At 40.4% G+C, this 25,266-nt stretch overlaps 2 protein-coding genes across 10 annotated transcripts in view; one reads left to right on the forward strand and one right to left on the reverse strand.

Annotated features, from left to right (window-relative positions):
* Sesn1 (sestrin 1) overlaps positions 1 to 5,750 on the reverse strand; it is a 104,479-nt gene extending 98,729 nt beyond the window's left edge. For both annotated transcript variants that reach the window (XM_003466035.5, XM_013148515.3), the window contains exon 1: positions 4,936 to 5,750. In XM_003466035.5, the coding sequence (XP_003466083.2) occupies positions 4,936 to 5,253 (318 nt within the window). In that variant the 5' untranslated portion in view covers positions 5,254 to 5,750. The remainder of the gene's footprint in view (positions 1 to 4,935) is intronic.
* Positions 5,751 to 6,276: 526 nt separating this feature from the next.
* The window catches only part of Cep57l1 (centrosomal protein 57 like 1), a 238,983-nt gene continuing 219,993 nt past the window's right edge, over positions 6,277 to 25,266 (forward strand). For 2 of the 8 annotated variants that reach the window (XR_010048993.1, XM_063253992.1), the window contains exon 1: positions 6,748 to 6,885. Coding sequence is in view for 3 of the 8 variants with exons in the window: in XM_063253992.1 (XP_063110062.1) it covers positions 6,760 to 6,885 (126 nt within the window). In the remaining 5 variants the exon portion in view is untranslated. The other 6 variants (XM_063253988.1, XM_063253986.1, XM_063253985.1 and 3 more) reach the window with 6 other exon arrangements.

The following is a 25,266-nucleotide window of genomic DNA, read 5'->3' on the forward strand; positions in this document are numbered from 1 at the left end:
CCCAATCTTGGTTAACAGATACTGAGAGGAGTCTATTGGATGGTTTTAGAGAAAAGCTTTTTTTCCCTGATAGAAACACGGGAGAAAGTTTTCTTTTGGCTCTAGATAGCTGTGGCTGTGCTTGGTGCCTTGAACTGCTACAGCAACCTTGCAACGATGAGGGAAGGTTTTACTTGCTCTGCTAAGGAAAAAAGACAGGAAGCAAAATGATACCATGGTTGAGCCAATGAATCAATTAATCAAGCTTGAAATTGTGTGATATCCAGATTTATTATGTGAGATAATAAACCAGATGTACAAACCTGTATATTACCCAGCTAGATACCGAAAAGACACCCCAACTCCAAAGTGCAGTCAAAAGAGCTGTGAAGTGCACCGTACCTAATAACTGAAGTTTCATTTCTTCTACTTTGCTTAAGTGAAAGCTTCTGCCGCCCCACATAACAAAGTGTTTTTGTAACGTAAGTCTAAATTTCCTATCTTAAAATTACTTCTATACAGTGTTAATTACTAGCAAGTTTATAAGGAAAGTTTTTTCTTTTCATAGTACAGAAGTAAAAATGATGAAATGAGGGCTGCAAGGGAGCTCGGCGGAAGAGTACTTTTCTAGCACATTTGAGGCTCTGGGTTTGATTCTCAGAACCTAAGTAATCATCGTTCTTGAAAAGGTTCCTACTTGGGATTCTCCTTATAAGTTTCTGATATGTACTCACGTCTTCCACCTTAATTTTACATGGATCATTGAGACTATAGTTCGATAGTGCATTGTATTAGTAAAGTGGGCCTCGGTTAACATCTCTGTTCCTTTGTTTAGGGAATTAAAAGGATCAAAAAGGTATTTCAGGGACTTGTGTTGCACAGAGTTAAATATGTTGATAAGAAGTCAAATGGAGAACAGGTGTATATGCAGAAGACGCTGCCTCTCAGTGTGCTAGTTTTTTTTAATGGTTTAATAGTTTTAGCCATTTGGAGTTGAATCCATCCCAGGACAATCTCACCATTTTCCCTTGCCAATTACACACATCTGAATTGACCTAAAACAAGCATGGAAAGGTCTTAGGAATTGCTGCAAGAATTGCCTATCCAGTTCAGCTTTTGCTGCTTTACTCATGTTTAACAGAAAGCATTATGGAGCATCACATTTGAATTTCTGTTTAATTTTCCACGTGAGGTTGATGCTAGGGAGGGAGCAGTGAACCCAAGGGGTAGGAGTAAGTGGGGGGGGGCAGTAAACTAAGGCTAGAGGATGTTGGACATCATGGGACATTCTAAAGTTTAGATTCTAGTCTCTTAAAAAAAGGTTTCAGGCAAGAAAGTAACTTGGCCAGATTTTCATCTTAGATAAATAGCTTTGTGGTGATACGGAGGATGAATGAAAGGTGGAAGATGACCCAGACAAGGGAGATAACAGAACCACAGTAGTGGTGGCAGGACCAGAATCTATTGAGCTATTTCTACCTGGGTGTCTCACTGGCAGCTTTATCTCAACATGTAAAAACAGAACTCATTTTTTTCCTAAACTGACCCCCTGCCACTCAGTGTCTTGGGAAATGATTGCACTATTGCCAGCCAGTTCAAACCAAAAACTTCAGAACCAATTGTGCTCATACTTTTATTATTTTCCAAATCTAATTAAATACTATTATCCTGTGGTTTTTAACTCCTTGATATCTCCCAAATCCATTTGCTTTTTTCACTTTCCTCTACTACATCCTACTTCACTATCATTCTATTATTTTATTTTATTTTGAGACAGAGTCTTACTCTGTAGTTCAGGACTTTGAACTGCCTGTGCAGCGGAGGCTTGCCTCAAAGTCTTGGTGACCCTCCTGCCTCACCATCTGAGAGCTGGGGTTACAGGTGGGCACCACACCTGGATTCCACCTTTTTATTTTTTTGTACTGGGGATTGAACTCCTGATCTCATGCTTGCCAGGCAGGCGCTTGTGCCACTGAACTATGTCCCTGGCCCGCCACCATCATTTTTGCCATAGATCCATGGAACAATCTCCTAATTAATGTGATACACACACTGTGGACCTTGGAACTTCCTTCTCCACTCTGCTTCCAGAATGATCCTTCTAACTCATTATCAAGTATGTCATCATCTCTTTCAGAAGTCTTCTGTGGCCTCCCATTGTTCCTAGATAAAGTCTACAATCTGAAATCTGGATCCTGCCAAATAACAGTTAAGAATACCTAACACTGGCCTGGGGATTTAGCTCAGTGGCCTAAGAGCCTGCTTGGCAAACACAAGGTCAAGAGTTCAATCCCCAGTACCAAACCAAACCAAACCAAACAAAACAAAACAAAAACACTAACATTAATGAGTGATTCACTTGTGCTATGTGCTGCAAGCATTATTTCATTTTATTTTCAAAGCAACATTGTGAGGCAGGAACTATTAACATCCTCCTCCTGTTGCACATTTGAAAACTGAGGCAAGGAGAGACTATGTAAATTATTCACAGCTGGGGCTGGGGATTTAGCTCAGTGGCATAAGCGCCTGCCTTGTAAGTACACAGTCATGAGTTCGATCTCTGGTACCTCCCCCAAATGTCCACAGCTGTACAACTAATAAAACACTGGACCACACTTGTCTGTGTCCACAGCATGTAATCTTAAATTTTCACAGAACTGTCATTGTCTATTTTAACCATATTGAACCACTTTCAGTTCCTAGAACTCATTTGCTCTTTCTTGCAACGAGGCCTTCATATTTATTCTCCCTGGTCTAGGTAGCATTTGTTCATCAAGTCTCTGTTTAAATCACTGTCTAGGGAAATCTTTCTTTACTATTTAAAATTAAAGTCTTTATTCATTTACTACTTTATGGTCTGGCTCCCTCCAGTGAATATAAAAATTGTTACCACTGGTCCTCAGTTCTTAGAGATTCACCAGGGGTTCACTTAACATTTGTTGCAGGCATGCATACATGATGTGGGAGTAGAAACTCCCTAAAATGGAAATTTCATTTATCTAGGCAGAAGAGAAACAGAAAAAAGGCAAAGATAAATTTGGGCATCCACTGCATATTTATTTTGTAACTTTCAGGTCCCAGCCAATATTCTTGAGAACTTACAGTCTTGAGGGAGACAGACACATAAAAATGCCACTATAGCACAGTATACATAATCATGGGAGGAATAAAGTACATCATATGCAGAAAGGAAAACAGTGTAAGTCTATGGGAAATCGCCACAGTAGAGGAAATTATTGAAACTTCTGCAAATGAATGAGTCTTGAAATACATTTCACAACAGTCCGTGTATTTTACTTGTGAAAGGGAAGAAGCAGCATCCATTACATACTCCGGTACTTTATATCTATTTAACTCTTGTAACCGTTCTGTTCTTATTCTCACATTATAGATGAGAGAATCCAAGCTAATGAGGGTCAAGTAACCTGTCCGAGGTTACATCAGGACATTAATAAAGGAGTAGAATTTAAGAACAAGCCTGACTCGGGTGCCCATTCACTTACATTTATACTGCAATTCTTTGACACAGTACTTTGCAAAGCTTGTTTACTTTTATTTTCAATATAATTCTTAACAAAATTGGTTAACTAGTTTCCTACTCTAATATAAATAAGCAACGAAGGTTTCAGGAAGAGACGGAAGTAAAGTGTACTAACAGCAAGGGAAAGGACAGAAACACTATACAAACCTGGACACAAGTTCAAAACACATGGGTCACAAAGTCTCTACACTCTACAACAGTACTTTACATGCACTGTGGAAAAAAAGGGTTGTTCTAGTGACTACAGTTATGAGACAGAAAATAACTGTACTTAAAACAGTAAACTTCAGATATCTAGAAAATTAATTCCTCTCTGATAAAATAAATAATAATAATTGTTTCCAAAGTGTTCGTGAGAGAAAAATACTCCAGTATCTTAAAGAGTTTTCATTTTATAGATATGATGACATTTTGTTGCTTTAAATTAAATTCAAGCCAGTACAGAAAAACTGCCAATTTTAGCTTGAATATACATCCAAATAAATTAAACATTTTTAAAAATTTCTTGAGCGGGGCGTGGTGACACACGCCTGAAACCCCAGCCCTGTGGAGGCTGAAGCAGGACACTCTGTCTCAAAAAAGTGAAAGGAAGTAAAAAAGAAAAAAGGAAGGAAGGAAGGCAAGCAGGCCAGCAGACAAGCAAGGCATCTAGCTCACTCCTACGTGACTTCCAACATCGCATTGGACTGGCAAACATAAAAGTGCTACTGAGCAGTCTGCAAGGTTTTCTAAAAAACCTTATCAACAAGATCAATTGACTGTATACAAAACACCGGGCAGAGGGGGGCCCCAATATTTTTAATCTGCTACACTCAGTTTAAATAGGTATGCATGTGAAAAAGAAAAGAATCAATTCAGACAAACACAGACAAAACTGGTTGAGTAATTTACTGTCAACATATTTTGCCTCGGTCTGACTTCTCAACCTGAAGATGTTAGCTTTATAAGTTAAGATTTTACTTTATATAGCTTTTTTTTAAAAGTTGCATTTAAAGAACAAATCCTGTTTTGTTTTTTTAAGAACTGTTCTACAATGATCTTTAACAAGCTGCCGAGAAAATATTTACTATCTTCTATCATTTTAGAAAATTTCTACACAGAAACAGTTGTAACAATGGGAAAAGCATGTTGGCTACCCTTACATGATAAAAGAAACAAAGAGAAATTTTTTCTTGCAAAATTAATGGTAACTCTAACAGACATACTTTTCAAGGGACACTGCAGTTTCTGCCCAACTCTAGAAATGCTGTACTTGTTTACTTGTTTAATTTTGGCCCCAAATCCAATGTCTACGGAACGCTCTAAAGTACTAAATTTATAATAAGAGTTTACATAGTAACCTTTTACAAAGTCAATATGAATAATCACAATAAAAATTCTGCTTTATAGTTGTACTTTATAATACTCTTCCTTACCTGGACATTCTTCAGAATAAATTCACTTTTCTCTCTTACATCTTTAAAGGGACATCTCTTTGCCAGCATAAGCAGATGTGCAAGAAGCTTATTCAGCTCATCCAAAGAAATAGCATTTGAAACTTCGTCTGGAGGACGGTGAGTTGTCTCTTTCACTGATCGAAGACACTCGGTTTTCCTCAAAATGATTTGCATAATGGTTTCCAGTGCTGTCTCTCTAGTAGTTGAATCTCTACTGCACAATCCATCCCATCTCACTTCATTCTCTCCTTCAGCCATGACAATCAGTTTTTCTTTACACTCTTCACTTTTCAGCATGCCCCAAAAGCACTTCGTATTTTTAAAATGAAATTTCCAATAGATTCAGAGAACTCGAGACGTCATGAAAACATACATCTGGGTTTCATTTAGGAATCAGAAGTGTCTTTTAAATTAATGTTTTGAACTGATCTACACGATTAATCATCCTCTCACTCTCTCCTACACGAAGGGGCGGTCTTCCGGACAGATTGAAAAAAACAAAGTTGGAAAGTTGCAATCTTACAGCGCTGCTTTTGCTGGACAGGGAGTCTCGGGAAGTGTTTTCTGTCTCACAGAGTCAACGGATATCCTCACGTTGTGAAGCTGTCAAATCCGTGCTCTGCCCAAAAAGGCTGGCAAGAGTTGAACGCTCTCCAGCCATTCGGATTTTTTTTTTTTTTTTTTTTTTTTTTTCCGTCTGTGCAGCCACCGGTTCTCGGAGCGTTCCCACCCCGCCCCTCCTCCAGCACTAGTCCCCGCCCAACTCAGCTCCTCCCCGAACCTCAGCAGCGGGCCGGGCCGGGCCGGACCGGGGCCCAGGAAGGCTCGCCGAACCCTGCCCCGGTGCGACGCTCCTGAAGGGGAGCTGGCGGAGAGGGACTGTCTCCACCAAGTCGCTGTCCCGGAGGGCGGCGTTGGAGGACAGCGTCCTCGGCCCCGCGGGTGCTGGCCCTCGGGGAGGCGCCGCCTCTGTCCCTGTGCCCTCGCCCAGTGCTGCTAAGCCAGAGGGCATAGGGCAGCCCCGACAGCCCCGGAGCCCGGAGGTGGAGGACCGGGAGGGCCCGAGGCGCAGAGCCCGCCCCTTCGCCCAGCCCCATGGCTGGGATGGGCCCAGAGGGCGGGAGCAGGGAGGGGAGAAGGGGGTCCTTGCCCCAGCCCCTCCCCTTTCTCTGCCCGGCACAAACTCTGGGCAGCCTCTGCCCCAGCGCCTTCCTCCCCGCCCAGCAGGACGCGACCCTTGGAGGCAAAGCCATTGGAAAAAGCCCCGCCCTCAGGCCTGCTACCTCCAGACCCTGAATCCGCCGCGCGCAGCCGCCAGTCGCTGCCGTCTGCTACGCATGCGTGACGGCGCACGGAGCGCATGCGCCTTTGCAGGTCCCTAGCTTGTTGCGGGAGGTGTTTTCCGTTCTGGGACGTTTTGGAGTTGACCTGGGACATGGATAGGAAAAGTAAGCAGTAGAAATAAAAGTACCCTGAGATTTTTATCACACATATAAGCACAGCCAAAAGGATTCGACAACACTCCTTTTAAAAATTGAATCAAAAAGAAGTAGCCTAAAAAGGTGGCAATTTATTACACCAAAACCCTTAAATGGTATAGACAGTCAAGGCGTCCCCGTTGACTTCTGGGAAATGTAGTTTCGATGCTGTTTGCGACAGAAACTACAGCCCCCAGGAGCCACCGCGACGTTCCTGTCGCGGCGTACACACCAACTGTTCTGGAGGCGGGAGCTGACTGAGTCGGTTGGTCTATCTGGTGAGTATTGTAATCGTTGTCATCCTTGAAAGGATTTTTTTCTTCCTATGTTTCCTCTGAGAGTTTGGAGACGAAGCCATGTAGAGTTGCTTCCTTTCCGTAGTTCTGTTTGGGACTTTTCCCGTGCGCGTTTACGCGAGAAAGACCTACAGATGCGCACCCCCGCGGTTGTGGTGAGGCTTGGATGTCGGAGTGGGGACCCCGCGGGCCGGAGGGAATGGCCTAATTGAGGCCAGGCGACAAGGGTTCTGTGGAAACGGGGGCTCCTCGCTGCTGCCCTCTGCACTGTCCGTGGACTCGCGCGGGATGGATTCAGGGTCCTTATGTAAATGCAGTTTTGCTTGCTTTTGCATAGAACTGTTCTGTTCTCAGCCTAATGAAACCCTAAACAGGGTTTTGCAAGCAAGTGGTCAAGTCCGTTTTGCTTGAAAATAAAAGGAAAAGAACTCCTAGTGTTCTTTAACACGATTCTTGCAGGCTTTAAAGATACTATGTAATAATTTTTAAAGAGCCCTATACAAATCCCTCAGATTTATAATGTGTAAACGATTTAGTTTCTTTAAAATTACTCCTTGTTTTTGAAAATCTTTATTCTTGCAAAGATTCAAGTTTCAAAGGCCATGAATGTATTGATAATCAGATTGTTTTAATTCTTGACATTGTAGAATTGATGTATTTTTAAACTTCTCGGCATTGGGTATGTACAGCAGTGAAACAGATGCAGTCCTGCCTCATTAGAGAAGCCAGTGCTTAAACATAGAATTACAAAACTACTTGATATTATTGGCGTGGCGAGGACATCTCTTAGCCCAGTCTTGTAAAGTCAGGAAAATCTCCGTCCCCAGGGAGGTGAGGACCAAAAACCAGAGCACCCCTGTACTCGGCCAAGGAATACCTGTTGAGTGGCTGCCGTCGCAGTGTATTGAAATGTGACATTAAGCACTGTACCGTATATCCGTTCTGCCATAGAGCTTTATTCAACTAAGCAAGGGGAGTAAAAAGCATATAAAATATCTACTGTAGTAAGTGGAATGCAGGCGGATGCAGTGGAGAAAAATAAAAGCCAGCTGGGAAGCTGGAATGGGAAGTGCCAGGTGGAGGGGAGCAAGATTCTCTTCTAAATAAGGAGGTTGGGGAGATGAAGGAGGAGAGAAAGCAGATTCCTAAGGGAGGATCGTTCAGGTGAAGAGTACAACTACCCCGAAGGCTTGTGAGCAGGAGCATTCCTGCATGTTTGGGAAACGGCAGAGAGACTGCAGTACAGGAGAAAGTAATAAGATGAAATCCCAAAGAGGTGTGGGCAGGAGGTCGTGTAGGTGATTGAAAGGTCTCTGACATTAATAGGATGGGAAGCCCTGGGAGGGTTTTAAGCAGATGAGGGTATGACCTGACTTTTAAAAATAATTATGTCCTTTAAATTGTATTTAGCATAGACCATGGAAGCAAAGATTGAAGCAGAAAGACTGACTACAAAGCCAAAGTAGTAATCCAGGTGATTGTGGTGGTTTGGACTAGAGGGATGGCTGTGGAAGCAGTGAGAGGAGGCTGGAAGCTAGATGTGTTTCCATACTATAGCCAGAAGGTTTTGCTGGAAGGTTAGATATGAGAGAGAGTCAAAGATTACTTTGCAGTTTGTCCTGAGCAAATAAAGTGATCTCTATTGTCATGGAAAAGTGCACTGATTTGTATGCCGGACAAGGGTGAGGTCAGTGGTTTAGAAACTTGGCCATGCTAAGAGGCCTTGCCTCTAAAACATTCAAGTTGAGGTGTGAAAGAGGGAGTTCAATAATTGAGTCTTCAGAAGGAGAAGGTCTAGCTGTTAGATGCAATTTTGGCTATCATGGTATTTTCCTTCAGGATTGAGTATTGAACCCAAGGCCTTCACAGCAGGGGCTCAAACTTGTGATTTTTCTTCCTCAGCCTCCCAAAGCGCATAGTAATATTTTGATCGTAGTTGTTGATATCACCAAAGGAAGCAGTACATGGGAGTTTGTGTGTATTTGAAAGGTGACAATGAAGGACTAGTCAGTGAAGGCAGGAAAATTGTAAGTGTGGTATTCTAAAGGCTAACCGATGAAAAGGATTAAGGAGAGAGGGGTGATGTTGTGTTAAATGTCGCAGTCAAGTGAGTGAGGATTAACAGTTATCCACAATTTTTAGCATTTGTGGAGGTTAAATAAAAATTATAGGAGGCCACTGTTTTGGAACAGGCTCTTGCACAGGGTTCAAACAGATAAGACTAAAAATCAAACTAGAGTTACTCATGCTGAAGTCTCACATCACCAAACTAAAACTTAAATAGTTATCTGACCTTTAGAGAAATGAGAGGAGAGAGCCAGATTTTCTAACCAGACCAATTAGCATGACAGTGAACTAACTTCCCTCTGCTTTAATCTGTTTATCTTTAATCCTTGGTGGAGAGAGCCCTTCCCAGATCTAATCTATTGAGGAAGTTTACATTTGTAATCCAATGTAAAAGTTACTGTAACTCCAATAAATTCATTCCAAACTACCACTTCCAGTGCACCCCATGGAGAGAATAAGGACACTAAGATGTACTTACAGTTTTGGGGAGCCAGAGGACTCTACATCCAGCCAAGATAGTGGGTCACTGGAACAAAGGCCACAGCCCAGGGCCCAACTGTGATTTATTAACTGGGTGAAGAGGGGCGTGGCTTGAGGATGAGTGACTGTGGGAATGGTGTGAGGTGTGTGTGGTGCTGTATGCCTGCCAGGCAGGAGGCCTGAAAGCGCCTCTGTGATTCGCAGAGAGAAGGGTATGCAGAAAAACTCATTTGCGCGACATAACTGAGATAGCGTCTAATGTTTTGGAGCCTGGGTCCTGGATCTGCTTAATTTCTGATACATAAACTTTTCTGCCCTGAAGTCATCCCCTCTTATCTCAAGGTTCATCCCAGTGGGCTGAGTGAGCCTAGTGGCTCTTCATCCTGTGCAGCTCAGCAGTGTATTTTGGGGAGTCACCAGGTGGGGAAACTGACTATCATAGCTTCAAAGATTACACATCAGCTCCTCAGCTAATTACATTTCATAAGGCCAATTGAAGGGATAAAGAAATGGCCTGGCCAGCTCTGTACGTATCAGAACATGGAGAGAGGGCCAGGTTTAGCCAAAATGGAAATAATTGCTCTTATTCAAGGAAAGTCATCCAGGTGGTCCGCCAAACTTAGAAGCAGTAAATTGAAATAATTTGATGTTACTGAGTAATTGTTCTGTTGTTCTCTGTCGTTTCTCATGCGATAAGGAGAGTAACTTTGAAATGACCAGTCTGATTTTTGTTCTTTGTTCCTGTTCTCCTCAGCCCTTTTATAAAACCAGTAACTTCTCTGCCCATTGAAACATTTGTTTTGTTTTATGAAATGAAGTGTTGCCAGATTCTAAAACTGAAAGTAAGGTCTTTAAATTGTAATTTTGTCTTTGACAAGGTCCTTGGAGATCTTGGTGAAGTGAAGGGTCCCGAAGGCTGATGAACATTTCATGTAAGAGAGATGGGAGAGCTAGACGATGGATGTGGCACCTCTTGAACTTCCTTTTGAAGACGTCTAGCCTGTTTTTGACTCTATTTCATGCAGATCTTAGCTCAGATATCACTTTCTCCAAAAAGTGACCCTGATCAGAGAAATAAATGCTTCTCATACACTTATTGAACATATGCCTTTACTTACTAATATGTTAGAAATGCTGATTTATAATCCTCTGGGTCATAATTTGGTTTATCTGGCTGTTCCAGTAAAAAGGTTAAGCATCCAAGAGCAGAGACTACCTGTTTTTAACCTGACTACACACCTGTACCTAATATAAACTCAATAAATGTATGATACATGAATAAAAGAATGGGTATAAGGAAAAATGTAATACTATGTTACAGAACTTTCAGAGGTGTTGCATAATTACTCTGTTGTTTACAAACCCAAGGTAAATTGGATGAGAAAAAATATATTGTAATGAAAACCTTTTAGAACATTGGCCTTAAAAGAAAAATGACCTTACTGTTTGTGAAATGTAGTTCATGAGGCAGGATTAGCTAATATTTTCAGTGTTCCTATAAACCTCATTCAGTTAAAAGATAAGGTTTGAGCTGTAGTTTGCCTAGCATGTACTAGGCCTTGGGTTTCATCTCTAGCACTGGAGAAAAAAAAAGAAAAAATACTAGGAGCTGGGTGCCTAGGTAAAATCCTGTAGTTCCAGCTACTTGGGAGGCTGAGGCAGGAGGAGCCTAGGAGTTTGAGACCAGCCTAACCATCATGAGCGTGCACTGAAAAAACCAAAAAATAGGACATTCTGTGCAATGCAGTGTAAAAGAGTAAGAAAGGTGTTGCCACTTAAAGTGAGTGCTGTCCAGTAAGGAAAAATTAACTGATTGTTCTCCGAGTGGCCTCATAGTGGCATTCATTATGTAATTCATTGATGAATATGCTAATTCAAAAAACCAGTACACTAGGGCCAGGAGTGGTGGCACATACCTGTAATTCCAGCACTCGGGAGGCTGAGGCAAAAGGGTTGTTGTGAGTTGGACTCACAGCCTGGACTACAAGGTGAGCTCAAGGCCAGCATATCGAGATCCTGTCTCAAAAAGAACCCCCCCCCATAATTAAAAAAAAAAAACAGTGCTCTAAGTATGGGCTTAGAAATAGTTCTCTAGTCTTATGGATTAAAAACCGATGGTCAATTTAACTGAAAGAGTTTTGGTCCAGACAAGACACTGTAGCCAGTAAAGCCTCAGGGGGAATCAAGGAGCTCCATCTCCCCACCCCTAGGAATTTACCTCTGTCGCCAAAAGAATACCAATGGGCTGGCTACCTGTGCATCACTAATGCCCCTTAGGTTCCAAACCTAGGCTACTTATATGCCTCCACTCCACGTGTTCCAGTGGGTGTCTCCAAATAAAGGTCACTTATATTTCAGACTTCTTATCTTTTCAGCCACCGCCAGTCCCCCACAGTTCTATCAAACGCCCGCTGAATTAAATCAGCCTGGTGCTGAGTGTAGATGGTCCACCTGAGGAAAGTTGCCGGCATAAATAGAGACGTGGAGAAGGAGAAGCTGGGTGTTGCAGGTTTCTCCTAGGTGCTGCTGTCTGAACCGTTGGGGGAGCTCGCCATGACTAGCTTCCCCAGTGTGAATTCGACCATTGTCATTAGAGGAACTGGGGACCGAAAGAGTTTTCTGCTTGGTTAGAAGATAGAATATAAAGTAAAGTGGCCCTTATTTTAAGAATGTGGAGAGAGGGGCTGGAGATTTAACTCAGTGGGGTAAGGGCCTGCCTTGCAAGCAGGCAGTCATGAGTTCGATCCCCAGTACCGATAAAAAGGAAAAAGACAAAAAAAAAAAAAAAAAAAAGAATGCGGAGAGAAGACCCACCACCACCGCCGCCGAGGTCTGGCTTTCTGTCTGCCGGATACCTGGTGTGGGGGCTTACAGGTGGCTTAGGTTTGGGGTGGAGCCTAAGGGGCATTACTGATGCACAGGTAGCCCATTGGAATTCGTTTAGCGCCACAGGTAAATTGCCTAGGGGCAGTAAAGGTGACCTTTGCCTGTCAGCACTGCAGCGTCCTCTTTAGAGCAAAATCCTTTCAGGGACCTTGGTGGGTGTGGCTGTGGTTCACTTTGGGGAGCTCTGGTCCTTACATTGAGCATCGCTTCCTGGCTCCAGAGGGAAAGACGTGTGCCGCTTAATCTCCAGGACAAATTGGTCACACTGGCTTTCTGGCATGTACTTGACTGTGTTTATCGTTGGAGGAGCTCAGGACCTCCATGTCGCTGTGGATGGCTGTGGTGCTTTTCAGGACAGCCCTGGTCTTTATTAGGAGCATGACTTCTCAGCTCCAGTGTAGAACCCTCAACCTATAGCACAGCTCCTTCACCCCGCTGGCATAGACTTTCTAGCTTTTAAAGCTGATTTTTGGCCCTTCCCAGCATGGATCTGTAAAAGACACTAGCGTGAGTCCTCCTGGGCTGTAGACCTCCAGTTGGAGTCGTGGGAGGCATTGTCATGAGCTCTAGATTTTCATCTGGACTTATGGAGGACGTTGTGGGATTCAAGCCCTCAACTGAATATAGTATTGTGGACAGATTTCCTGCACTTTCTTGTGTTAACTCTGAGTGACTATCATAAATAATATTATAAATTCCATGTCCTGATTTTAACTGTTCTGTGTACAGCCCCTGACTACAAGAGCTGGTGTACCAGAGTTTGAGATATATATGTGTGTGTTTATATATATGTTAAATATATGAATTACAGTCAGATGATTGATAAATTTCTTGGGGTGCCAATTTTTTACTAGCTTTTTATTTTTTATTTTTTGGTTTTTAGGGACAGGGTCTTGCTATATAGTTCAGACAGCCCTGAACTCACCGCGTAGCCCAGACTGACTTCAAATGTATGGCCATCCTCCTGTCTCAGCCTCCTGAGTGCTGAGATTACAGGCGTGTGCTACCATGCCTAGCAACTTTGAGATGTTGCCAAGTAGATAGCATACTGATTCTCTGACAAGGTTTTGTTTTTTGTTTCCTTTATTTTTAAATTTTTATTAGTACATATAAACAGTCCATATGATTATATTCATTGCGGAAAATTGGAACATATACATAACACATCTCAATTCTTTTTTTTTTTCTTTTCCTCCACCCCTCCTTTTTTTTCCAGCATCAGGTTCATTTATTTCAAGTCCTTATAAAGTTATTATCATACATACAGATTAACAGCCAGACTAAGAGGCCAAAAAACATGTAAAACATATCAGATAATATATAAATCGATCTACAGTTTTAGATATATTGTGCATTCTGTGTTCCAATAATGTTTTTTCTTTTATTCCTGTTATCTGTCTTTTATTTTGTACTTTGCATATTGAGTCTCTCATATGAAAGAAATGAAATGATATTTAAAGTTGTGGGACTTATTTGCTTCACTTAACATTATGGCCTGTTTGGTATTTGGCTATTTTATGTCTCAGCATATGAGATTTCTTTCTTTCTTTCTTTTTTTGTTTCAATTTTAAAGGGAATAAAATAGAACAATAAAATGAATCGAAACAGTGATAAATAGGAAGTCTAGAGTAGTTACTATAGTAGGAAGTAGGAAGTAGTTAGTCCAGTAGGAAGTCTAGAGTAGTTACTATATTACATATTGTCCTTGCTTTGAGGCTTGCAAAGTTAAGCGATACAGTTCCTCCAAGTCAGCTGGTTGCTAGGCTGTATGTCCAAGTCAGCTGGTTGCTAGGCTGTACGAGGGGGGCTCTTCTCTCCTCAGCCAGTGCCGCTCAGCTCACAGGCTGGGGCTTCGCTTCCATCCTGTTCTCCCTGAGAGCTCATTACTTTTTGTCGCTGACTAATAACCCATTGTATATGTATACCATCGTGTGTTTATTCATTTGTTTTTTTGAAGGATGTCTTGGTTGATTTCAGTTTTAGGCAATTATGAATAAAATTGTTACAAACATTCACTTGCAGGTTTTTTGTGAATTCGCTTTCTGCTCTTTGGAGTAAATAACTAGGACTATGATTGGTTGTTTAAATGGTAACCCTGTGTCTATTTTTTTGAGCAACTCACCAATCCACTACTGTTTTTGTGGATGAGAGATTCTGTGGCTCCACATCTTTGCCAGTATTTAGTATGGTTGGTGTTATGACCTGTGACTAAATGTCTCCCCCAAAGCTTCATGTGGTCATAGGTGGGGCTTTTTCAGAGGTGGCTGGAGTAGAGTATGAGACAAGGATTGATTGATGGTGCAGTGCTGGAATCCCTGCGGAGCCTGGATAAGAAATCAGGGTGGAGAGAGGTGTGGTCACCCACTGCTTGCTTGCCTTGCTACCTCTGCCCAGCTGAACTGTTTCTCCTCTGCCCCGCCCCTCCCTTAGAGCCAGCTGGTGGTGGGCTGAAAGTTCTACAAACTGTGAGCCAAGGTAAACTTTCCCTCCCTTGACTTGTGGATGTTCACTGTTTTGTCTCAGCAAGGAGAAAAGTAGCTAAGACAGTGTTTTGGATTTTTAACTATTCTGGTAAAAATGTAATAATATCGCACTATTGTTTTAATCTCTGTAGTAACATGTTGAGCTTCTATGCTGTTTTTAATTTTAATGAAGTCTAGCTTATCAGTTTTTTCTTTTATCAATCATGGTTTTAGCATTGTATCTAAAAAGTCATTGCCATACTCAGGGTTAATTTGATTTTTCTCCTAAGTTATCTTCTAAAGTTTTATAGTTTTGTGTTTTATTCATAGTCTATAATCCATTTTGAGTTAGTTTTTTTTTTTTTTTTTTTGAAAGGTCTGTACCTGGACTTATATTTTTGTTATGAAGTTTCTACTGGAGAGCCATGTGTGGTGACACATACCTGCAATCTCAGCACTCAGGAGGCTGACACAGGAGGATTGCCACAAGTTCGAGGCCAACCTGGGCTATATAGTTAGTTCAGGTCACCTTCAACTACATAGTTGAGACCCTGTCTCAAAAAAAAAAAAAAAAAAAGGTTTCTGCTGGATCTGAAAGTATTAATTATTGGTCACTGATACTAAAAGATAACAAAACTTTTTTTGTTTTTGTTTTTGAAATAGTCTCACTATGTAGTCCAAGCTGGTCTTGAACTCACTAAAATTTTTTTCTTTAACCTGTTAACATTGCTATTAGCACAGATTTGTTTTTCACCTTCTCATTTTCAGTATCTTTACAAATATAATTCCATACATTTCCTTTCTTTCTTTCTTTTTCTTTTGGTCGGTATCAGGGATCGAACTCATGACCGCCTGCTTGCAAGGCAGGTACTTATGCCGCTGAGCTAAAGCCCCAGCCCCTATATGTGTATCTTTATGTGTATGTGCCCAGATGAATCATAAAACTTCGTTCTTAAATTTCAAATTTTTAGATTTTATTTTTAAAGTTTCCTTAACAAAGAATTTTTTAACAGGATTAACTTGAATAGTGTTCTTTTGAATCCTCAAAGGCCTACTTTCTGAAACACTGTCACACATATTCTTAAAATACAGTTCCTCTTTTGTATGTTATTTGCCTTCTGTCCTCCAGGAATAAAGGAAAAAAAAAAAACCACTTAAATCAGGTGCACTAATATTTTCCTCAGTTTTTCTACTTTTGTGTTTCCAAATTTACCATAGTGTACTTTGTCTAAATCGACAGTATTTCTGCCATGTTAGTGGATAGGTTTAAAAAAAAAAAAAAGAAACAGTATTCATTTTCCCTTTCTAGAAAGATGTATGAGCTATACTAACATATATACATAGCCGTTGATAAGAATTTTATAAACCTGTTCTACTGCTGGCTTTATTTTTATTTTTTTACTTTTCTTTCTCATGCTTTACATGGGTATGTACATATGTAGAGGTGTAATATTTTAAAATTTCATGTCATTAAAGTACATTATGAAAAATAAAACAACAATGATGTAATAAACACCATTTTTAACTGCCTCATGGAATAAACAGCTGTAACGTTTTGCCTTTTTCTTTCAGCAAAATATTTTATATATTGTGGGTGTGTCCTTGGTATAGTAATTTATTGTCTTTGTGTTTTAAAATTTTTTCACATAGAAGCCAGGGATGGTGGTACATGCCTATAACCCTGGCACGCTGGAACCTGAGGCGGGAGGATCATAAATTTAAGCCCAGCCTAGCTGAGAGAGCCAGATCCTATCACAAAGATATTTTTTTAAAAAAGAAGGTATCTGTACTATCATTCTATAACTTGCCTTTCTTCACTCAACTCATGTACTATTTATTGATATGATTCTAGTGTAGGCAGTAGATACTTTTTAAATAGTTTAACAATAGGTATGTTTTGTTTTCATTTCTTTTTGGGGAGAGGGACTGCAGGGAATCAAACCCAGATCTGTACACATCAGGCAAGCCTTGCACCACTGTGCCATATGCTAGAGCAAATTGAATATTTCTGTGTATTTAGTTCAACTTTGTTGAGTCCCTGCAAGCACATACCAGAGCTATAAAGATGCATAAAATGCAGTTACTGCCCTAACCCTGATTTGATGGGTCAGGAGGAGTCATCCTTTTTTTTTTTTTTTTTTTTTTTTGGTACCAAGAATCAAATTTGCGACATCGTGCTTGCCAGGTAGGCGCTGTGCCGCTGAGCTGTCTCCCCCACCTGGGAGTCATCTATTGTGTACAGAATAGGGATGCCTCCTCACATCTGTATGTAGTTGTAAAGATCCATGATCACCACTTTTTAGCAGTGTGATAAAAATGTTCTCAACGTATATTTTTGTAAAGATTATTCATTAAATCTAAGAGTTGTCAATCATACTATTATTTTATATACTACAAAGAAAAAAAGCCACTGAATATCACTTACGGTAACTTACACTGATTTCAGAGATACTGAATGTGAAATATGATACAGTACTAAATAGTTTTTAGCTATTAGACTTAGATGTATTTTATCTGTTTCTACTATGTCAATTGATTTAAAAACAAATTGAGTTAAAGATGACAAGTCTTTATTGAATAAACACTATATAAGAAGTCCACTGGATAATAGGTTAATGAATAAGATGTGGTCCTTGGTCTTAAAGAATTAGACAAGGGGTAAATGTGTACAGACTACTAAAAGTAAAGCTGTGTTTATTAAAGCACTATAGTAAATCCAATGAACTATAATAAGTACATTTAATCTATTGGTAGCTTTTGAAAGTATAATTACCGACTTCAAAAACCATTTTAAAAAAATTTTTAATTATTCCATAGTGAAAGAAAATTGAGGGAGGGGTTAGTAGAAGGACAAAGGGAGGAAAATACTTATGGGTATGTGTTTTGTTTTGAAGAGAATAGGGTTTCCCTTATGTAATTTTAAAAATATTTTGTTTTTCTCAGTTGTGATCTCTGCAGTAAGTCTATTTGTAGGGAAAACAACTCTAGTAGTTATATATTTGTTTCTGTGGAGAATTTATAAATTGAATTATACTCAGCCTAATATGTTTCTCTGTATGTGGATTCACGCAATGGAAATGCATTAACTTTAAGCTGGGTCTGTCTGCTATGAGTGCATTTGTATTAGTTGGCTCACCCACTGTCAGTACGTCTGTTTGGGGCATATTTGTCTTAAATAGCATTAAGAAAACAAATCTGTGAATTTTTTTAATGTGAGGTAAAAACAGAGGACGTTGGGTTACTTGTGGCTTATGGAAAGCACAGTGCAGTAGCAGGAGAGACACCACATGTAATCTCTGGAGACCCACGTCTAGATTGTGTTTTGGGTATTTTTACATATCTGACCTTAGCCTCAGCACCTAATCGTTTTGAATGTTTCCCTATGTGTTAAAAATGATTGTAATAATAGTAATAGCACTTTTTTTTTTTTTAACCGGGGATCGAACTCACGACTGCCTGCTTGCAAGGCAGGCAGGCGCTTATGCTGCTGAGCTAAATCCCCAGCCCCCGTAATGGCACTTAAAAAGGCTACATTTTATATGTAAAGCCTTAAAAGTGATAATATTCTTTAGGTGCTAATTTTTAGATTTTGCATTCTAGTATAGATACAGTTATCTCTACAGTGTCTATTTTTTTTTCTCTAGGAGCTGATTGCCTTAATACTTTTGAGACAAGGTACTCTAGAATTTTTCTAAAATAAAGTATTACTCACTGAAAAACTAATCTCAGAAAATTGTAAGAATTAGAACTTTTGTTTGAGTCCTCAAAAGCTGTGCTAATGCCTTAATTTAAAGCAGTCCCACGAATTATGACAGTTTGATGGTAAACAGCAGAACTTTACAGCTGTCTGTGATCCAACAATATAATTTCGAAACTGTATCTGAATAAAAATGAAAATTTACATAAAACATCTATGTGCTACCATTTAAAAAAATCATACTTTAAAAGAATAGTGATACAAGAAAATGTTTACCATGTAATAGTCAATATAAAAGCAATTCACACCAATGTGTCATAATCCTGACTTTGGTTAAAATAATGAAAGAGTGATTTAATATGAACCAAATTTTAAGAATGAACGTGTATTCCTTTGCTAATCAGGAGTATATGTGGATATATATAAAATTCATTTTTTGTCAGATCTTTAAATGCTTAGTATCTCAACTATCATAGTAAAATATCAGGGACTTGTATATAATTTAAGAATGAGAAATTCTGGACAGTATTCATTTACAAAGAAAGAATACTATTTATGAACTTGCTGCGGATACCTGATACCTTAACTGTTTTGGTTTGCTCTTCTCCATCTGTTTACTGTGCTTTGATGGACTACAGTTTGCAGCCAGTAAGTTTTAAGTGAAGGATGAAAATGGTTACATTAAGCTGGGCATGGTGGTCCTTGTCTGTAACCCCACCTGCTGGGCAGGCTGAGGAGGGATGATCTTAAGTCTGAGGCCAGCCCAGGCGATTTAGTCAGACTATCTCAAAATAAAAAATGAAGGGGTTGAGGACGTAGCTCAGTTAGAGTGCTGGCCGTGTGTGGGAGCCCTAGGTTAAATCCCTGGTACAGAAGGGGAAGAAAAACAGTCACATGTTTTAGACAGCACTTTACAGGACCAACAAACTGGACCAACTCCTGTGATGAGGACAGCAGTGGAGGTTCGACCTGATTCTTTGTGGAGCACCAAATTCATCCTGTTGTGGAAGGAATTCAGGTCCTTAGCATTGTGTTTGTTTCCACCCTAACTGTGACTTCTTCCTGTTTTAGCCTCCAGCTCCCAGCCATTGGGTATATGTTACACATTATTGGAATGAAAGTGAAATAAAAACTGAAAACTTTCATATTCTTCACATTAATATTAAATGATGTAAATTATGCAGACATGGTCACAGAAACCTCTGTGTGGAGCAAGGGATGTTAGGGGAATAATAACGGCAATCTCTTATATTTAGCTATGTCTGCACCTGGAGTTTCTTGGCATCTTTTTCTGTCTTTTCTCTTCAAATGTGGTCTCACTCTGTTGCATAGGCTGCTCTCAAACTCCTGGATTCAAGCAGTTCTCCTCTTCAGCCTCCTGAGTGCTGGGACTGTGTGCGTGCCGTCACGCCCAGGTCTCCTAGAATCTTTTCGGTGCTTTTCAACTTGGTTGCTAGGATGTGTTAGAAGCACTCAGCACCGTCGGCGCTTCGCAAAGTCAGTAAGTAAAAGCAGCACACTCGTGGCTGTTGAAGAGCTGGAACATTTAACAGAAGAATACTAGAAGCTTTTGTAGGTACAATTAAGTAAAAATGTTTTGATCAACTTAATTAAGCTTCTTTCTCAGATGGAAAAGAAGATGAAGTGTTGTCCTTTTGCCCTCTGTGATGTTCAGCAGCATGTGCTGCTCCTCATGTTGGGACCTTAACGGTTACACCAAGTGTGGTTGGGGAGGAAAAGGAAGTGAGGATGGAATGGCGTCTCTGTCAGCAGCTCCCTCCGTTCCTCAGTTGATTAACTCAGCCCTTCAGAGCGGTCGTTTACCTCAGGTATGTGGGCAAAAGTTACTGTGGTTCGCTGCCACGGCTTGTTACTGCCGCGACTCCACAGCTACAGTAACGCCGTACCTCGGCTCAGAAACACGGACTCTTCATCGGGTAACAGATGTGACTGGCCGTCTTCCCCACACGAACACCGGTGTGGCCGTCACTCCTCTCTGATGTGTGGCTGTGGCATCTTCTACTCGAGATTTCGGTTGTCTACAGACCTTTACTGTGAAGCTTTTTTGTGTGCCTTTTAGCACACCCAGTACTATACATTATTATTCAGTCTAGCGTGACTCCAAAGAAAGTCCAGCTCAAGCGTGGTGGTAAAAGAAAGTAGAAAGTACTCAGCCTCAAGGAGGATAACAGCATGCGGCACAGGAAGAAGGGAACCAGGATGTGCAGAGCGGTGACGAGGGAACAGGAATCGTGAAAGCAGTAAAGTGCAGAGCAAACGTGATGGTTAAAAAAAAAGTTTTGAGGAAAATAATTGAGTTGAAGAAGAAAATTGTGAAAAGCACAATCGTGATTCTTGTGGCCGATCATGGGCTCAGAGTACAAGATGGCAAAGTCAACAGACAATCTCAACTGTTTTGAAAAATGAAGTGCCATCAAAGGAACTGACGGCAAAAAGGTGTAAGAATATCAACCAAGCAGAGAACACAAGTGCTGGAAGAGGTGGGAAAGCTTGTTAGTGATGAGAAACAGCTGGCAGGTGATAGCATTCATGAAACTGATCTGTGAAAAAAACAGGAAACTTTAGGGTGATTTACTGCAAGCAAACCCCTCTGCAAGTGCCACGGGTGATGAATTTAAAGCCAGTAGAGAGAGGATGGTTTGATAAATTCCACAGAAATGGCATCCATGGTAAGACATGGTGAGCCTTTCAATTCTGACAAGGCCGTTGCAGAGAAGGAATTCATGGCAAGCATGCAATTTTGATGACGCAGGACTCTTCTGGAGAAGATGCTGAACCAAACCCCTATCACACAACAGGAGAAGCACTGTGGGGGCACACGCCCTTGAAAGACAGATGGACCCCTTGCTATGTGCAAATGTAGGCCCCTCGTGCTTTCAGTGAACAGCATGTGACAGGACCTGACTGCCTGCCATGGAGAGCCCATGCAGAAGCTTGGAAGTTGTTCTTGGAATGGTTGTACGGGTGTTCGCACCCACCACTAAGAAATGTCTTTCTGACAGTCAGCTGCCTGAAAGAGGCCTTTTGATAGTCCCCCAGCACACTCTCCAGTCTTGGCAGATGCTATGGACGCTGACTTCATAGAGCTTAGATTCCTCCTCCCCAACATGGCATCTCTTCTGCAGCCCATGGAAGGGACTCGCCCTCCAAACAGTAGCCTCCCCCACAGCCACCTTCCTGTCCTTCCAGCTAGCAGTTGCTTCAAGCAAGGCTAGTATTTGCTCTCTTCATACTGTATTTACTGCAGAGCATAGCCGTTTAGACTGTAGTTATACACAGAAAGGAGAAACCCAGTTACCCTCCCTGTGTGTATGTTGTGATAGGAGGTGTGAAACCTTAACAAATTAAAATGTGTGTTTTCAACAAATATTCATAGAAATGATCAATATTCTACCTCTGCAAAAGTTGAGAAGAAACTGTATTAGCAGAGTTTTATTTCTTGTTACAAAAGTAATATGGATTCATTGAGGAGAATGTACAAGGTAGAAATAAGAATGTAAAAATCTGTTGTTCATCTATTAACATTTTAACACATTTATTTAGTCTTATGTGTATTGTCATTTTTAAAAATAGACTATAATTTTATATTCTTTATTTTAACTCAGGAGATTTTCTTAGGAACTAAATAGTCAAAATAAACTAAATCTTGGGCCAGTCATGATGATACATGCCTGTAATCCCACTACTTGGGGAGGCTGAGGCAGGAGGATTGCCAAAAGTTTGATGCCAACCTAGGCTACATAGTAAGCTCCAAGCCACCCTGAACCACATAGCAAGACCCTGTCTCTACATAAATAACAAATAAACTAAATCTTGGTAAAGATAATGGTGACTAATCATTTAAATGATTTCCTGGTAAATTCTAAATTTGTTGGAGATAGGTTCATTAAGGAAAAATCTATTAGCCTAATTATTTTAAACAGCACTTTGGTAAATTTGCTTGGAAATTAAGTAGTTCTCATAGAGTGTATTGGATTGAATTAATTGTACATGAACAATTAGGTGCTGCATTATTGTTTGTAAAATATTTGTAAAAGATGGGCATTACTTCATACCCTTTAAAATACTGTCTATTGGCTGGGGATGTAGGTCAGTCAGCACTTTTCTGGGATGTACAAGGCCATGGTTTCAATCCTGAGCACTAAAAAAAAAAGAAAAAGAAAAAAACCTCATTTAAAATCAGAGAATGCTCCATAAAAATACGTTATAGCATAAGCTCACCGATTTCATGGTATATACTGTTGACTCTTACGTTGTGTTCTTTTTATCTTACCATTATCTTGTGTCAATCTTTATTCAACAGTGAGATTGCAGTCTCAGATTGATAGCAGAACCATGCCCTATGTGCTTCATATTTCTTCAGGGTGAACAATATTAGACATAGATATGAGGTTATTACTTGTTCTCAGTTTAGCTCTTTTTTTTTTTTTTTAAACAGGGTCTCACTATGTAGCCAGGCTGGCCCTGAACTCATGGCTGACCTCCTGCCTCAGCTTCCCCGAGTGCTGGGATTGCAGGCCTGTGCCACCATGCCCAGCAGTTTAACTCTTTGTTACAGCTTCTTCCTGGTTTTTTCCCTGCTTACCTGATCATTCATCTGTGGTCACTGAGAATTTTTCTTCCTTCATTTGCCTCCTGAATGTCAGTGGTAGTTAGCCTTCTAGTGAATACTTTTGGTCTCCAAAATCTGTGATTCTTTTAAAACATTTGCCACAGTGCATCTGAGGGGAAACTATGGGTAGATAACAGTAACCCTCTAATGTCCTTCCTGCCATCCCTTGTAGGCATACATGCACACACTGAAATTTCTGTTCTTCACGCTTTTTGGGTGATCTGATAACCAAACCTAAATCTCTAGATCCAGCCTAGACTGCTCAGGGTACCTCTAGATCCAGTTTCCAGTCCATTTGCTAGGTAGTTATGTTTGTAAGCACTTCATATTTGACGTACCCCAAAAGTATTATTTTCCCCAGACTTCTACCTCTTTTGTGTTACAGTCAAGCCCTCCCATCCCCGTTGGCTGCCTGAAACCTCAAATAATACCAAAACCTATATACACTGTACTGTTTTTTCCTATATATACATGCATGTGCTAAAGTGTAATTTATAAATTAGGGATAGGAAGAGATTAACAACATTAAGACAACAATAGTGTACTATAAAAAATTAAATGAATGTACCTTTGAAAGAGTCAAGACAAATGCTAGTACATTGTGACAGTAGTAAACCTTGGTTAACTGAAATAGGAAATAGGGGAGTATCACTGCATTTGTATTCCATATTTCCATTAATGCTCCCACCCATTTGCCCAAGTGAAATTTTTGTTTGTTTGTTTGGTTGGTTGGTTGGTTTTTTTGAGACAAGGTCTTGCTCTGTAGTTCAGGCTGGCCTGAGACTCACTATGTAGCCCAGGCTGGCTTTGAATTTGCAATAAGTCCTCCTGCCTCAGCCTCCCAAGTGCAGGGATTACAGACATGTGCCACCATGCCTAGCACCTAAAGGACCTTTTTTTTGTAGTGAGTATTGAACCCAGGCCTTTGCACTCTGCTATATCTCCAGAGCTTTTTGATTTTGAGATAGGGTTTTGCTGAGTTGTCCATGGGAGGCTCAAACTGGCAATGGAGGAGAGTTAAGTTTTTTAAGTCCTTCCTGTCCTGTTTCATGTATCTAGTTGGTTCCTAACTCCCAAATTGTATCTTCTAAGTACTTTTCGTATTCATGTAATTATAGTATTCTAGTTTCATTTCAGGGTTATATTTTCTTGCGTAAGTTACTTTTGTACCCTTTTAATTTGTTATTCTGCCAATAATTTCCCTTTTCAATCTATCTACCTTAAGGCCATCTGAATACCTTGTCAGAATGCAAACATGATCGTATAATTTCTCTTTGTACTCTTCGTTAGCTTCTCGTACTCTGATCTTATGAAATACAACCATGTGAGTGGAATATACAAAATCTTTTGTATTTCTGCCATCAAATGTCAATTCAGCCCATCTCTCACTGCCCTGCCAACATTTACTCACTGTGTTCCAGTCAGATTCTCTGAGGTCTGTCCTGGTCCTCAGTGTTCTAAATTTTATGTATATATAGTCAGTGTATATATTCACTGTCATATTTACCTAAACTCCTTGAAATTGTTTCTAGCTTTACTTATGTATTTCTGAATTTTATGCTTCTGTTAAACCTCTTCTTGTTTGTTTTGGTTTCTGTCTTTCATCAGTGTCTGGTGAGTTTTATTAACATATAATTTAAGAGCGAGGTGCTGAAAAGCTTAACTGGAAATCCAAACCCACCCAATCCATTCATTTGGTCATCTTTAGTATCTTTGGTAATTTGGACTGTTCGTATTTTCTATAAAAAGATAGTCTCAGCTGCACTTGGACATAGTGTAGGTTATCTGACAGTGAGTCTTTCTTCTTCCAGTCTGGTGCACTACTCTTAACTGTGGTTAGTATCCTCCTCCAGTTCAGAGATATTCTACAATTTCATTTTCAAGGGAAAAAACCTCCAAAACTTCTGATCTTCCCAGATGAAGCATCCTTTTGTCTGCATGAAGAGGAGAAGGGTAGTGTGTGTGTGTGTGTGTGTGTGTGTGTGTTGCAGTACTAGGGGTTGAAGCTAGCGCCTTCACCCTAGCTACACTCCCTTTTTAAAAAATGTTTAAGTTTTAGACAGGGTTGGGCTGAGTTGCCTGAGCTAGGCTTGTACTTTGAATCCTACTGAGTTACAGGAATTTTTCATCATACCAGGCTATATAAATTAAATTTTTAACCTGTTCTCTAGTTTTCAATCCTACCTCAACTTCTGCTTACAAGAGCATGAGCCAGTTCCAGAGCCATTTGGAAATTCTGCAGGATAAATTTAGACGGTTTTTTTGTTTGTTTGTTTGTTTTTTAATATGGGTTAGGAACCTGCCTTTCTGC

The sequence above is a fragment of the Cavia porcellus genome, unplaced genomic scaffold, assembly GCF_034190915.1.
Source record: "Cavia porcellus strain 051 isolate PalLab524CR breed Dunkin Hartley unplaced genomic scaffold, mCavPor4.1 scaffold_7, whole genome shotgun sequence".
Taxonomy (NCBI): domain Eukaryota; kingdom Metazoa; phylum Chordata; class Mammalia; order Rodentia; family Caviidae; genus Cavia; species Cavia porcellus.